Genomic DNA, 15,759 nt, shown 5'->3' with positions numbered 1-15,759 from the left:
TTTATATATTTAGATAAAGATAATATGAGTGGGGATGGATTATATTTATGATAATAAAGCTACAATTATGAGATCCAGCTAATTAGGTATATGCCATAAGAACTGCAGTTTGTACAGTAGCAATGTAGTCGTACATACAACAAAGTTTAACAGCAACTACCTACATAGTAAGTAGAACTTGCTTGGACATCATAAGTTCATAACTCTACCGGTTCGGAAACTCAAACAAGTTTTTATTATTAACACCGTCCAAGTAAGACATATCACTTCATAAATTATCTACAGAACCCGCTACTGGATTAGTGATTTTTAGGGTTCCGTACGTCAAAAGGAAAAAGGCACCCAACGTTCACTCAAGGATCACTTCGTTGTCTGCGAGACCCGCCAAAGGAATCAAAACCTATAGAGCTGGTCTCTACTTCCATTGACCTAGAATCATGAAATTTGGCAGCTAGCAATTTTTATTGCACATACTTGCCTAAAGGGAAAAATCCGGAAACCGTGAATTTGTGATTAAGTAGGTAAATAGTACACATTACAATAAAAATTGGTATTTCTTTTATGATGGTAGGAACCCTTTCAGTGCTAGTCTGACTCGCACTTGGCCGATTTTTTTTTATTTAACTTCACGTCAATACACGAACTGTCAATGTGTGCATGGCTACCTGCCGCATCCGCCGGGACTCGGGAGCGACAACGACCAATTCAAAAATAAAAGAAATAAAAATCTATAAGAGCCTTTCTCCTTTCATATCGTACAACGCTGGTTTACTTACTAACAAGCTGGAATGTAGCCTCACACACGCGACAATGGACAGCACATAATTTGAAAGTCACGTCACTTAAAGATGTTTATCTCGAAGGGTGAAATGGGTCGCTTGGAATGAAACAGACTGTTCCATCAATTTGTTCTGGATTAAAAAAGTAGATAATTTTGCTGGCAAATAGCAATTAATTTTAATGAGTAAACAAATCGAGTTTTCACTGTAGCATTGCAAGGAATCACGTATTTTGGGGAGATCTGGCTTTAAAAAGTTTTTTTACATTAAATTTCAGGTATTTAACACCATGTTCATGAACACATTTTTTTGTGATGTAATCACAAATTCGCAGTTTTCGGATTTATTCCTTACTTGTGCTACAAGACCTACCTACCTAGCAAATTTCATGATTCTAGGTCAACGGGAAGTACCCGATAGGTTTTCTTGACAGATACGACAGACGGACAGACAGACAACGAAGTGATCCTATAAGGGTTCCTTTTTTCCTTTTGAGGTATGCAACCCTAAAAAGATAGGTAGGTACGTACCTGCGATTGCTGGGACTGCGATTCCAATGACCACGCAAAGCAGCGACGGAAACCCCATTGTGGACCCTGAAACAAGACAGAAACATTATTCACATTACATCAAAACAAGGAACAATAAAATAAATATGTACAATTATACTTCTAACGAGAAACAAAATAAGAAGCTTATTTTGCTCGGTGAAAACTAACTTTGCGTGAAAAACCACCTGTGAAAATATCAGCGCTATTGAGCCAGCGATGTTGATCATGATGATAATAACAAGCAAAATCCGTATTGTATTAGCATAAACAAGTAAGAGTTACGTTTTGATGTTTCGATTATCGTTAAGAGGGGTCTCTCCGTCACTCGCTTCATACAAACGTAGTTCCAATTCCATTTGAATACTAAGCAACCAAAGTCCATGAAATTTTGCAGACATATTCTAGAAACTAATATCTATGTCTGTGGTTTTCCAGATTTTTGTTAAAATATTCGGTTTCAAAGTTACGCGGTCTTAAAAATTTACATACAAATCTTTGAGCCACTGTAATTTTAAAACTACATATTTTTAGCAAAATCTAAAACACCACAGACACAGATATTAGTTTCTAGAATACGTCTGCAAAATTTCATGGACTTTGGTTGCTTAATATTGAAATGAAATTGGAACTACGATTGTATGAAGCGAGTGACGGAGAGAGCCCTGTTAAACCGATATTCGATGCTAATTCGATAATAATTTCTCGATATATCATGCTAATTTACCGGAATTTATAGGAACTACTTAATTGTTCAAGAGCTCCTGGGAAGTATTGAGGAGGCATTTTACAGTGGGACGTCTTCTTAAAACAAACTTAATTTGGATGAAAATAAAAATTTATTCTTTAATTTTCCGTGAATATAGCTTTTGTCTGTCTTCGATATGCAAGATCCATTCGTCAAAATCGATTAAACAGATTAACCTTTAAATAGCCATTGAGAAATCTTTTATTTTCCGGAATAAAAAGTATCCTATTTCCTTCTCCACGACGCAAGCTATCACTGTACGAAATTTTGCCAAATAGGTTAAAGGGATGGACCGTGTAAACAGACGGACGCACTTTCACAATATTAGTATGGATCATCATCAATAGGCTATAACAGTCCACAGCTGGAATAGAGGCCTTCCAACGTGAGCCCATAACTATATAATCACCACGCTGGGCAGACGGATTGGTGATCCCAGTAGCTGATGGTAATAGTAGCACAGAAGACGCTGCTGTCCGTTTTCCGTTATATTCCCTTAGTTGCCTCGTACCACACTCGGAGGAGGAAGGGGTGACAACTCACAACTGTATTCTGGTCTGCCGTCACCACACGGCACATCAGTATGGATATTGATTTTTATTAAAATTTTCACCCTCTAACGAGACATAATTTATGTAGAGAAATTTTCCACAAGCTCTCAGACTAAAAGCTCGTTTCCATTTTAAATTTCAACCTACCTTCCTCGATTAATTGATTTCGAGTGTAAAGAGGTTGAATGTGTCAAATAAATTAGTTATTTATGTATCCCGCGAGCTTTAATGATCGCAGGAAATCTAATGATCGTCACGATATTGATATTAAGTATACCTTCACTGCGTTCATAAAGGTATCGTTAATGTACTTCAGTGCTGAATGAAAAGCGAATTTATAGTCTCGTACTTACTTGAATGGAAATGAAACTTTTCCGCTGTTTGCGTCGTGCTTTCAAGCTATAGTATACTACAGCCCGGCTAGCATGGGCAGTAGATAAAAATTATATCCCCCGATTATATCCACTGATGACATACAAATTAGTGGATATAATCGGGGATATAATTTTTATGTACTGCCCATGCTAGCCGGGAAGGTCGAGATGGAAATCGGGGTGAGGACGCCCCGCACACCCGCACACCCCCCTCGCTAACCCGGTGCGGGATAGCGCGGGTGACATGCGGGTGTGCGGAACATCTCCCCGCCTCATACCCCGATTGCCATCTCGACCTGTCGCGTAATATATCTAGCTGACCCGCCCCCGGTCTCAACTTAATTTGCTTGCTAGGTATAACATACCTAACTAGTACGCAAAATAGATATTTGTCTGTTAAATATAGATAGAATAAATATTAAAGTGCTTATATTATATGTAACTTAATTACAAATCAAATATGGATTAATTAAGTACTCAAACAGAGTTCCACACTATTAAACAACATACGCCGTTGATACAATGTATCTATTTGATTTAACATAAATCTATATTTAAATTAAGTTTAAAATTAGTTAATTTATGATCACTATTTTAATAAGTATTCATAAGGCCTAACGCAGACCGTCGATTTCGTTCCGTCATCGATTTACGTCAGACAGTTTGCAGCTATTTTCCCCCATATAGCCGCAGCACCTAAACACGCACCTATGCACTGTCTAAAACCCGTTTTTCACTAACATCTCACAACGACAGCCCGCGAATGTCGCGAAACAATAGTGTGGTTAGTGGCAGAGAGATTCACGTACGCACTTCGAAACATTCCCCATCCGACGTTGGTTTTGTTTTCAGTTTGTCAGCGGGTTTATCCTTCATCGTCGTACGAGGACCGACTAGACTTGTCAAAATAATTATTCTACAGCATTGGAGCGTATTCGTTTTTCAGAAATAATGACAGACACAAAGATGATCGGATCGATTAGATTCAAACACGTAATAAAAGCACGTAATGTAATTTTTGTATGACGGGCGTTGACAATAAAGTAATAATTAATGACTCGTGTTTTACTTTCGCCAAATTTTTCAGAACCAGAACTTTTAGTTAGTCGGCCGTTTACGCTAAGCCTTAGCTAAACATTCGCGCGCTAAGCACAACACAGCACTAATTTGGAAAAGCATAATCATATTCATTATCACGATCACATGAATTGAATGAATAATAAAATTATTAATACTTTAACGCATATCTAATAATATTGAAACATCAAAATAATTAATTATATTACTGGGCCAACAAAGGGGACGCTTTTAAATTGATCCGATGCAAATCCGGAAAATACGGTTGAATAATTAAGCGACCATTTCAAACCATAAAATACTTAGGAAGGCACTTGAATTTTTTAGTCACCGGTAAAATAATTTCCCTTAATAATATTAAATACCGCCTTCAGCAAGAATACTGTAAAAGAACAACTAAATCTAAGCTAAATCATTGATATTAAATGTGAAATACTAAACCTATTACTAAACAGTATTATACCCAACTACGCTTTGTTGCTAAGTTTCACAACTGCGTCTGTGAAAACCGGCGGATGTATGATTGATACGAATGGTACATGAAGCGATAATGAGGAAGTTACCATCTGGTTAACTCCTTGTAATGATGCACATCAGTCGATACTATCTTTATCGTCTATAACCTTCCTCTTAGTAAGATGATGATTATAGTCCACGACGTCCATACTTCCATGTTACTTAACAATAAAATGCAAAAGTGTGTCTGTCGGTCTGACACAATTTCATTTTTAACTGTCCATCCGCTTAACCGACTTTGACGAGGTACAGAGATGGATCCCGTAGATGGGAATTGGCTACTTTTAGGGTTCCGTAACTCAAAAGGAAAAACGGAACCCTTATAGCATCACTTTGTTGTCTGTCTGTATGTCGATCTGCCGTGTCTGTCAAGAAAACCTATAGGGTACTTCCCGTTGACCTAGAATCATGAAATTTGTCAAGTAGGTAGGTCTTATAGCACAAGGAAAGGAAGAAATCCGAAAACGGCGAATTTGTGGTTACATGATACATCACAAAAAAATATGTTTTCATGAACAAATCATTAGTATTTTCAAATTTTAAAGTAAGATAACTATACCAAGTCGGTATCATATGAAAGGGCTTTTCTAAAACAGATTTTTATTTATTTTTGTGCATAAAAGTTTTTGATTTATCGTGAAAAATGTCGGAAAAAATAGCCAAGTACGGAATCAACCGGCCAAGCGCGAGTCTGACTCGCACTTGGCCGGTTTTATCAAGGAAAATTGAAAGAGTTGCCACGGAATTTTTCAAAACGTAAATCGACGCGGACAATATCGCGGGCATCATCTAATAATAATTTAATATTACTCGTTTTCTTGTCTAAGGTGTTTTCTAACTGAACCTAGTCCTCAAGTTATATATAATATTCAGCTAATGTTTCACAGCTGTATCGTACAAAAAGCTGTAAATGTATCTTAGCTTGAAGCTAAATATATGGGGCAATAAGGAACAAATTGCCGGCCAGTTATTTACTGCTAATGGTCCATATCAATAGATTTTATCTTTATAGTCCAAGACTTGAAGTGCTTAGAGAAGTAATTTTAACATGCATTTCTAAATATGAAAAACCGGCCAAGTGCGAGTCAGACTCGCGCACTGAGGGTTCCATACTCGGGTATTTTTTCCAACATTCTGCACGATAAATCAAAAACTATTATACATAAAAATAAATAAAAATCTGTTTTAGGATGTACAGGTAAAGCCCTTTCATATTATGATACTCCACTTGGTATAACTATCTTAATTTGAAAATTGAAACACATTTTGATTTTTTTTTAATGATGTAACCACAAATTCGCGGTTTTCAGATTGATTCCTGTACTTGTGCTATAAGACCAACCTACCAAATTTCATGAGTGAGCTAGTCTATCATACTATTCGATTGGACGAAAACACACGTCTCCGCTACGCTTCAGTACCGTACCTATACCTATACCCTAATGGTTGATATGTTATTTTTTACAAAACAAGTGAACTAACTTTACTTTCCTATGAAAAGGCATAAAAAATAACATGTCTGCTAGTTATTTACTGCAAATAGTAAATAAACTGTTATCTTTATTGTTAATCCTGAAACCAAGTCTTAATGTGGCAATACCTGATGTAGAGCTTAATAACCCTTTTAAGTGTTTTGCCATGTTTCAAATAGTTTCCAAGCTTAGAACTAAGTACTAATTTTTCATTTTTTTGTATCTTTGTTCCATATTTATTCCGTTTTTAGGCTTCCGTACCTCAAAAGGAGAAACAAAACCCTTATAGGATTACTTTGTTGTCTGTATGTCTGTCTGTCTGTCGTCCGTCCGTCCGTCCGTCCGTCCGTCCGTCCGTCGTGTCGTTCAAGAAAACCTATAGGGTACTTCCCGTGGACCTAGAATCATGAAATTTGGTAGTTAGGTAGTTTTTATGTATTAAAGGTATAAATCCGAAAACCGTGAATTCGTTATAAGAGCATTTAAAAAAAAAAAAATGTGTTTCAATTTTCAAAGTAAGATAACTATACCAAGTGGGGTATCATATGAAAGGGCTTTACCTGTATACTCTAAAACAGATTTTTATTTATTTTTACGCATAATAGTTTTTGGTTTATCGTGCAAAATGTCGGAAACATTACCCGAGTACGAAACCCTCAGTGCGTGAGTCTGACTCGCACTTGGCCGGTTTTTTTGGATAGTAAGGTTCCGTATCTGAAGGGTGGCGTGGCACTGGCAACGATACCTTTACTAAGCCTCTGCTGGCCATCCGTCCGTCCGTCTGTCTATCAGCAAAAGTGTCTCGTGAACCGTAATATGTAGAGGCTTGAAATTTTCACAGAATTGCCGCTATAGCAACAAATAATAAAAATCTTAAAATGGCCGCCATGAAAACTAAAAATGGTATGGAATTCTTCGTGTGCGGTTTTTTATCTAAATTGTCATCACCACAATAGTTTTCATCGAGCAAACAATCGGTACTACAGACATTTGTTTTAATTTTAAAATAGGAATTTCCCAGTGAAATATTATTAAACATACGTTGAAATTGACCAAAAAATTCTAAAAATTCAGATACAATTTATAAAGTCCACTTCGTTATTTCGCTCTAATAACCGCATGCAATGCAGAATTGCCGAACCAAAAAATAAAAACCAACTCCCGAATCCAATAGCCGAGAATTTTCAACGAAGTAAACTGCAAATCATTGGCAAATAAAGGGCTATTAGCTATTTTTAAAATACAAAAGCTGAAGCAACTTCGACGGACTGGATTTAAAATTCCACACGGAGTTTGTATCTAGACAAGAAACAAGAGAAAAAGTGAACTGAAGCAGAGCGGTATTCCCTCTATGTATTGAAGAATATCTTACAACCGTCTGCGAATTTTTCCTATAAGGGTAAAGAAATGATCTTTTCGAAATGTTTGATACATGTATATCGCAATCCAAATCAGTACCTATAAAGCAATGGCAAAATCTTACAATGCCAATTTGTCTGGTGGGAGGCTTCAGCCGTGGCTAGTTACCACCCTACCGGCAAAGCCGAGCCACCAAGCAATTTAGCGTTCCGGTATGATGCCGTGTAGAAACCAAAGGGGTATGGGTTTAATAAAAAAAACTGCCTTTCCCCTTCCAGGTTAGCCCGCTTCCATCTTAGACTGCATCATCACTTAACTCCAGGTGAGATGGCAGTACAGGGCTAACTTGTATCTGAATAAAAAAAACCGGCCAAGTGCGAGTCAGACTCGCGCACTGAGGGTTCCGTACTCGGGTATTTTTCAAAACATTTTGCACGACAAATCAAAAACTATTATCCATAAAAATAAATAAAAATCTGATTTAGGATGTACAGGTAAAGCCCTTTCATATGATACCCCACTTGGTATAGTTAGGTAGGTATCTTATTTTGAAAATTGAAACACATTTTTTTTTAATGATGTAACCACAAATTCGCGGTTTTCAGATTTATTCCTGTACTTGTGCTATAAGACCTACCTACCTACCAAATTTCATGATTCTAGGTCAACGGGAAGTACCCTATAGGTTTCTTGACAGACAGACAGACAACAAAGTGATCCTATAAGGGTTCCGTTTTTCCTTTTGAGGTACGGAACCCTAAAAATGCCATAATGCAGCCAGAATCATCTCAACTCATAGCCGCCGGCCCACACTGATCACGGGTCTCTTCTTACAATAATTATCATGGTTCCATAGAGCCTCAATAGCTCTAGAAACAAAAGTTTTTCTCTCTTTCTCCTTTCTAATGATTCACTTAATACGATCACACTTCACACTAATATTATAAAGGAGAAAGTTTGTATGTATGTGTGTGTGTGTGTGTTTGTGTGTGTATGTTTGTTACTCCTTCACGCAAAAACTACTGGACGGATTGTGCTGAAATTTAAAATGGCGATAGATTATACCCTGGATTAGCACATAGGCTTACTTTTTATCCCGGAAAATCAAAGAGTTCCCACGGGAATTTTAAAAACCTACATCCATGCGAACAAAGTCGCGGGTATCAGCTAGTTTAAAATACGAATGGCGCCAAGAACAACGCTAGTGTGATTAATGAAAGAGTTTTTAATTAGTAACTTTCCTGAACAACTCGGCGGCTGAACATCGTGACGCAGATATAATTCGAAATCATGAAATAGCTTTTGCATAGTTAGTAATTGAGTCGAGTCCTATTTAACTTAACAAACCAGTTAATTATGACTTTTTAACCCCCGACCCAAAAAGAGGGGTGTTATAAGTTTGACGTGTGTATCTGTGTATCTGTGTGTCTGTGTATCTGTGTATCTGTGTATCTGTGTATCTGTCTGTGGCATCGTAGCGCCTAAACGAATGAACCGATTTTAATTTAGTTTTTTTTGTTTGAAAGGTGGCTTGATCGAGAGTGTTCTTAGCTATAATCTATAAAAATTGGTTCAGCCGTTTAAGAGTTATCAGCTCTTTTCTAGTTTTCTTGTAGAAAAGAAGGTTAGATAACCGTTAGGTTCATAATATTATGTCAATAGACAAATGTCAAGCTGTCAAGATGGACGTTGCCTAAATACATAATTATTTATTTGAAAATGATGTTTTGGAAAACTCAGATACTTTGGATCGTCGGGGGTGTTATAAATTTTTAATTTACACTTGTTTACTGCGAAGTGAAAAAAATCTTATTGAATGCGACTATAGGATTATTATCTTTTAAATAATAGTGAGCAATAAAGTAGCCTTTACCTACTCTTTTGCACACACATTGGCTTTGGAATAGGTACAATAAGTTGCACAAGTTAGGACCATGTAGGAGTAAAATTTTATTTACCCTTTACTTAGTCACGGTAATCGTAATTTTAACCGCTTTTCGTGGAACTGAGCCGTCGACAGGGTTAAGTATTTTTATTCGATACTAAGCCAGCTTTTTTAAATGTACAGGTATGCGCTGGACTGCAATCACACCAGATAGTAGGTGATGATGCATAATATGGAGCGCGCCTGCCTAGAAAATGCCTATTAACTCTTCTTTTGAAGGTCCCATTATAATGTCACTGGCGGGGAAAACGGAAACCAGAAGGGAATTTCATATTCTAGCAATCCCAGAGAAAACAGAAGCCAAAAGAGGGTTTTCATATTCTAGTAGTGCGAATTAGTATTTAGAAACAAGAAAGCAAATCGCCTACCTACGAGTCTGTGGAATTTCGATTATTTAGGGGTGCATACTGCATAGTGCAGAGTGCAAAGCTTTATGATGCTGCGCGGTCCGATAGTACAATAGCGAGGGAGGATCTAGATCAAATAGTTCCTTAGCACACTCTCCGAAATCATCCTATAGAATAAATCCTGTAAATCCTAACAGGTGGCAACCTTGCTCTAAACTTTCAATAACCATACGCCCTTCATTTTTGGGGTTCCGTACTTCAAAAGGAAAAACGGAAGCCTTATAGAATCACTTTGTTGTCTGTTTGTCTGGCTGTCCATCCGTTTGACTCGCACTTGGCCTTTTTTTAATATCATCTGGTGATAATATGATAGCATCTAAGATGGAAGCGAGCTAACCTGGAATTGGTATGGTACTTAATACTTATGGTAGGTACCCATAACTATCTAGCTGGTTGGCTAGTAATAGACGGCAGGATTTATGTGGTTGATTATTTATTAGCAGGGAACACTTAGCTTATTCAAACGGCGCCAATGTCTAAGAACCCTGTCTGCATAATACTTACATCAAATATACTAAACAGGCAAAAAGCAGCATGTTTTCGCTAACAAGCATTAAAATTCATCATTCAATTACAGAGCACGTGCGCGTCGAAGCTAATTGTATACCTAATGATTAAAGACTTCAGCACACGCAACGCGCAGCAGCAACCTATCTAACTCGGATCCAATAAGTCATCGTAAAAAGGAACTGTTTGAAGGTGTACATAATGAGGGCGCGTAGTAAAAAGGAACTAAGTTGTAGTCGTGCGTTAGTCAACGTACATTGCAGTGTTAAAGTGCAAAACTATAAAAAAAATCCTGTGGTACAGACACACAATTGTGTGGGGATGAGACAGAAAGCGATTAGAATCCCATTAGATTTAAACGTGGCGTTATTCAAGGAGCGTATCAACAAATTCCTAAAAAGCCAAAAACGCGTTGGCGGTTCCTCTGGTGCTGCAAATATTCAGGGGCGGCGGTAATCACTTAACATCAGATGACCCGCCTGCTCGTTTTCTCGATATAAAAAATCATACATTTTATATGAAGACATGCACAGCGCACATTAATACTCTGTTGTGGCACTTAAGACACGTAATTTAAGTCGTCGCGTCCTTGTCACGCCAAATAGCTGCACACTACACCTTAACCTGCTTCAATACATTCCTTGTATTGACGTGACGCCCTACCAGTTGCCTGATGTCGCGCAGCACTACCGCTGCGCTATCTGTCTGCCCAAGCCTTTATCGCTCGAGGCCCATAGACGTGTGTCCACTCCATAATAAATAAGGGTCCCTTGAGTTTTTTAAACGGGATCTCATTGTTTATTATTCAAGAATCATCACCGCGTGGTAATAAAACAATTTAGTATGCACGCCACGAGCGCGACGGCACTGCGCGTAATTCACACATAATATATTGACATATCCTTTGCTAATCTTAATTCTTAACTGTGTCATCATCAACTTATTTGACTGTCTCGTTGGTCTCATGGTCGTCATCGTCAACCGATAGACGTCCACTACTGGACATATTAAGGTCTCGTGTAGAAACTTCGTTCGTCACATTCTTGCGCCGCCGCCTAAATCCAGCGGTTACCTGCGACTCGTTTGATGTCGTTTGTCCATCTAGTAGGGGGTCTTCGAACGCTGCGTTTTCCAGTGCGAGGTCGCCATAGACCCGTTGATCTAATCACTAGTGGCTACTTAGGTATTCAGCTGACAGTTATTACACTCCGTGGCCCCGTGCCTCTATGAAACTTTAACTATGAGAGTGAGAGAATAGCGTGAGAACCTGTTTTTGCGCACTCACTAGTACACTAAAATATCCCTTGCATAGTTGGAGAATCTCCATTGAGATTGGCTGCTAGCCAGGAGAATATTCTGATCACCACTCACAGGAGAATATCTACCAGGGGAACCTGCCAATTCGTTGCTAGCGAATAACTCCATTTAGTAAGTAGATTTGAAGGAACAGCCCAGGTGGAAACTGGTTTCTTTTTTATTTAAGATAAAATTACCGGACATCCAAGAGATGTGCAATAATAGAAAACGCGACAGTTCTGGGAATCTCGGGAAAAGATTCAAACCTATATATACCCCTATGGTGAGCAACTAGAAGCTCTACCCACTAACCACTAGGAAGTCACGGCTTATCGGTTTAGGTATGGCTTAATTTAATGCATCCTTGACGTCTGACTCAACCGACTGTACGAACGTCGGATGCTTGCTTTATAAGGCTATCGATTAATCGGATGTTTTTATTGGGTGACAGCGATTTGCGACGGTTAGAAATTCCAAACAGAGACATCCGACAAGGAGTACTTTTGCCGGAAATCGGAAACCTAAGCTCATATTTTGTGTATTAGAACTGTTTGTACAGAAAAATTATGATAAAATAACATACGGTCCCAGCTAGTTCTTACTGGCATATATTCGTTTTTCCAAATTTAAAAAAAACCGCGTTGCGTTGCGTTTGCGTGTCAAACGTTACCAGAGAGTCTCATAGAGTTGACCAAACCATAGACTCCTAGACAATTACTGTCATGGTGCTACATAGGATGTGTTATTAAGAAATCTATCTAATAGTAGATGTAAGTTTTTGTGGAAATACCAATAATCGTTTGCGATTTGAGAGTAATTAAAATCCAATGATCCAATATTATGATAAGCATGTTAGCCGTACCAACAATATTGCATTCTCCATTACTTTGCTATACACGCATTACTACCTGCATTATGATACAATGACAAACACATTCAAATAAATCATGCAGACAAACAATGGTGCTCCTGGCAGTGGAATCATATTATCACTGATCTATATAATAATGGTAATTACTAATTACTTCGTAACTTTAGACTGAATACAATAATTAATAGATATACATACCTACTTACAAATTACAAGAACTTGAATATCAGCAGTGGAACTGTCAAATGTAAGGGCAAGGGATATTTTGTCGTAAGTAGGTATACTTTAAATACCTAAGTACCGTTGGAATATTATGTCCCAAAGATAATGTAGACTTGAAAATCAATTCCTTTGTTATTTCCCCTTCCAAATGCTAAACTGATTCGGAATTTTGATTAAACAAAACAATACATCCCTCCATAAACTGTCTCCGGTTTTATACCAAAAAAAAAAAAAAATAACGGGCGTATTCAAATTTAGAAATGAAACCGTAAAATTCAAACGACTCCATTGTCGTCGCCACAATCGTTATTTTTTAACTGCACTTTTTTAACTTCACAACCTCGTGAATCTCCGTGTGCGATATCTCTATAAAAATATTATAAAGACGTCTGGTTTGTGCTTTTTATCCGCTATAAACAATTGAGTATGCCCGCATCGCATGAATGTGGGTTTTTACTTAGCTTTTTACTATTAACTTTAAAAAAAAAGAAAAAGAAATGAATAGGCAACTTAAAGAGATTGTTCATAGTCTTAATTGTCCATAAGATTGTAAAAAGCCGGTCTTTGAGGCATTGATCCTACAGCCAACAATCCGGAGTTCTAAGTTCTAAGTTTTGCGTGCGATGGGTATTAAAAATCTAGACGGGACCCCACTTATGCATCATCATATAATATTTATATCAGGCGAAATCACAGTCAAGTGATAATTAACTAGATAAGTACTGAATAAAAATTCACTGTAAAATACCAATAATATGATGGTTTTGGGATCTTATATGCAAACATTCAGCCGCGCAACAGTCGAAAACTTTCTAGTTATAAAAATGAATGTGGAACCACAAAATAACTCATTTCAGAATCTTAGAGTATTATCTGTATGTAATATTTAATAAAGCAGTGGAAGCAAAGTCTTATCTACCACGCACTTAAACCAATTCTTATATAAGCAAAACACCACTAAAGCTGCACCACAACATAAATAAAACTTCATCACATCAGTTTGAGTATGAACTTACAAAGTTCACTATAGTTATTAACTACGATGCACTCAGACCACATGAGTAGATAGTGCTCAGACGGTGAAATTGTGAGATTGAGTTGCAAAAGATTGCTTATGTGCATACAGATGATTGAATACAAATTGAATCGTTTAAGCAGTCTAAGAATAAATCCACCACTTCACTCCAATATTCTTTATTAACTCTCGTCTATGAGCTCAATAGCAGTTGGCCGCAAATTTACCTAAGTAACTAAGTATAATTATGGACTATTCACTATTCAAACATAATAAAATTATTTGGACTACTTATCTATATCTAATTCTGTAAAAAATCTTTCACAGCTTACTTACAACACAAAGTAAGTAGTAGAGCCTCGATAGCTCAACGGTGCGGACTGAATTCCGAAAAGTTGGCGGTTCAAACCCCACCCGTTGCACTATTGTCGTACCCACTCCTGGCACAGCCTGTACGCTTAATTGGAGGGGAAAGGGGAGTATTAGCCATGATCAGCATGCCTAATATTCTTTAAAAAAAAAAAAGCTGTGGTAGTATCAAAATAGACAGATTCAGCTGTTATAGCTTATCTTTTGACTTGACATTCCTAATTTAATTCATCAAAATAAACTCGTTTGATTAGAATCAGGAATCAAATTGAAACTTTATAGATATCGCGCGCCTGACGCTCCTAGTAACTACATCGCTCAATATCAAAAAGCTTTTTAATATAAAGTACTTAATTATTCCGAGTGACTAACGGACTGTGATCTTAAATTCAAACGCTAGGTATGAAACTTGACTAAAATGCGTACCTAATTGGACTATAAAAATATTTTGATTGACTACACTGTCTGTCTTACTCTTATTTAATTTTTAGATGACTGCCCAAAAAAAGCAGTGCATTGTTTTCAGGGTTCACGTATGTCTTTGTTCCATCATAACTTCTAAATGCCTGAATAGATTTGCATATATAGGGTACCGTTAGAATCGTTATATCATCGTGAGTGACACTGGCTATAATTATTAAAAAAAAAATCCCATATGGCGGGTGTGTGTCAAATGTGTTTTTTTTTACTATTGAGTTCGTTTTTTGATTTTTTAAATTACGACTTACGACTTGTTTCAGAAACATGTATATACTTACTTATTATTAAACAGATGCCATAATATTATAGTGCCCATGCAACATTTTACATCTTTACTTTTGAATATACTAGTAGAAAATGGGGTTAATAAACCAAACCAGGCGTTGAGTTGTCCTCAAAATGGAAACAGTTTTCTGACACAGGATGTCAACAAGAAACTGCTTACAAACAATGGCTGCTTTTCTTGAGCTTAAAAGCTTGTAAAAGCTTTCATTCAAATCGGTCACTAGTTCAGGAGCCTTTGTTACAAATGCACATATTTGTCGCAGTCTAGGGTCTCGGCTATCCACTTAGCTGGAGGTCTATCTTTAAGATCCTCTTCGGTAGGTATTTGGTCACGCAAGTTCGAAAAGGCCTTTGATAGTGAAAAAATCAGTTATATAACAACATCGAAGAGTCGACGAGGTACCTAACTAATATCCCATCAAAATACGGTCAAAATCATATTGTTTGATTAGGTCACTCCAATTTTTCCAAATACCATTCATAATTATTGTGTGACATACACTGGCGCAGTCTTAGCGCGGTGCTTATATATTGTATCTTAGAAGTACTGAATTTTTAAGTTCGATTTTATATAGCTAGTAAGATTTATGCAGACGAAGTTATATCGCCATGTGTAGTATTCTGAATTCTCGTTAAATTGAATCTCTTGTTAATTTTATCTATGAATTTAGATTAAATTCTTGCAGCACAAATAATTAATTAATGCCTTAAGCAAGGCTTAAGCTTTTACTTTAGTATGCAAACCATCTTGAGCAACGTTTCTCAAAGGGTAGGACCGAAGACGTGACCTCCACTAAGTTTACTGTGCCTTAACGTGCCTCGGAAAGCACGTTAAACCATCTATCTTGTTCACCTAATAAATAACATTTTTATCTGACCGAGACATCGTAAACCAAAAGTGGAATCAAAGTATTGTTCAAAAACCAATAAACTCATTA

General features: G+C 37.2%; 1 protein-coding gene across 1 annotated transcript in view; it reads right to left on the bottom strand.

Moving 5' to 3' along the window:
* Positions 1-15,759, bottom strand: part of LOC123873044 (interference hedgehog) — a 62,397-nt gene that overhangs the window by 23,975 nt on the left and 22,663 nt on the right. Inside the window, exon 2 of the mRNA XM_045917707.1 lies at positions 1,310-1,375. Coding sequence (XP_045773663.1) covers positions 1,310-1,367 — 58 coding nt within the window. The 5' untranslated portion in view covers positions 1,368-1,375. The remainder of the gene's footprint in view (positions 1-1,309; positions 1,376-15,759) is intronic.

Source organism: Maniola jurtina, chromosome 16 (assembly GCF_905333055.1).
Source record: "Maniola jurtina chromosome 16, ilManJurt1.1, whole genome shotgun sequence".
Taxonomy (NCBI): Eukaryota; Metazoa; Arthropoda; class Insecta; order Lepidoptera; family Nymphalidae; genus Maniola; species Maniola jurtina.
This window is presented reverse-complemented; position numbering and strand designations above follow the sequence as displayed.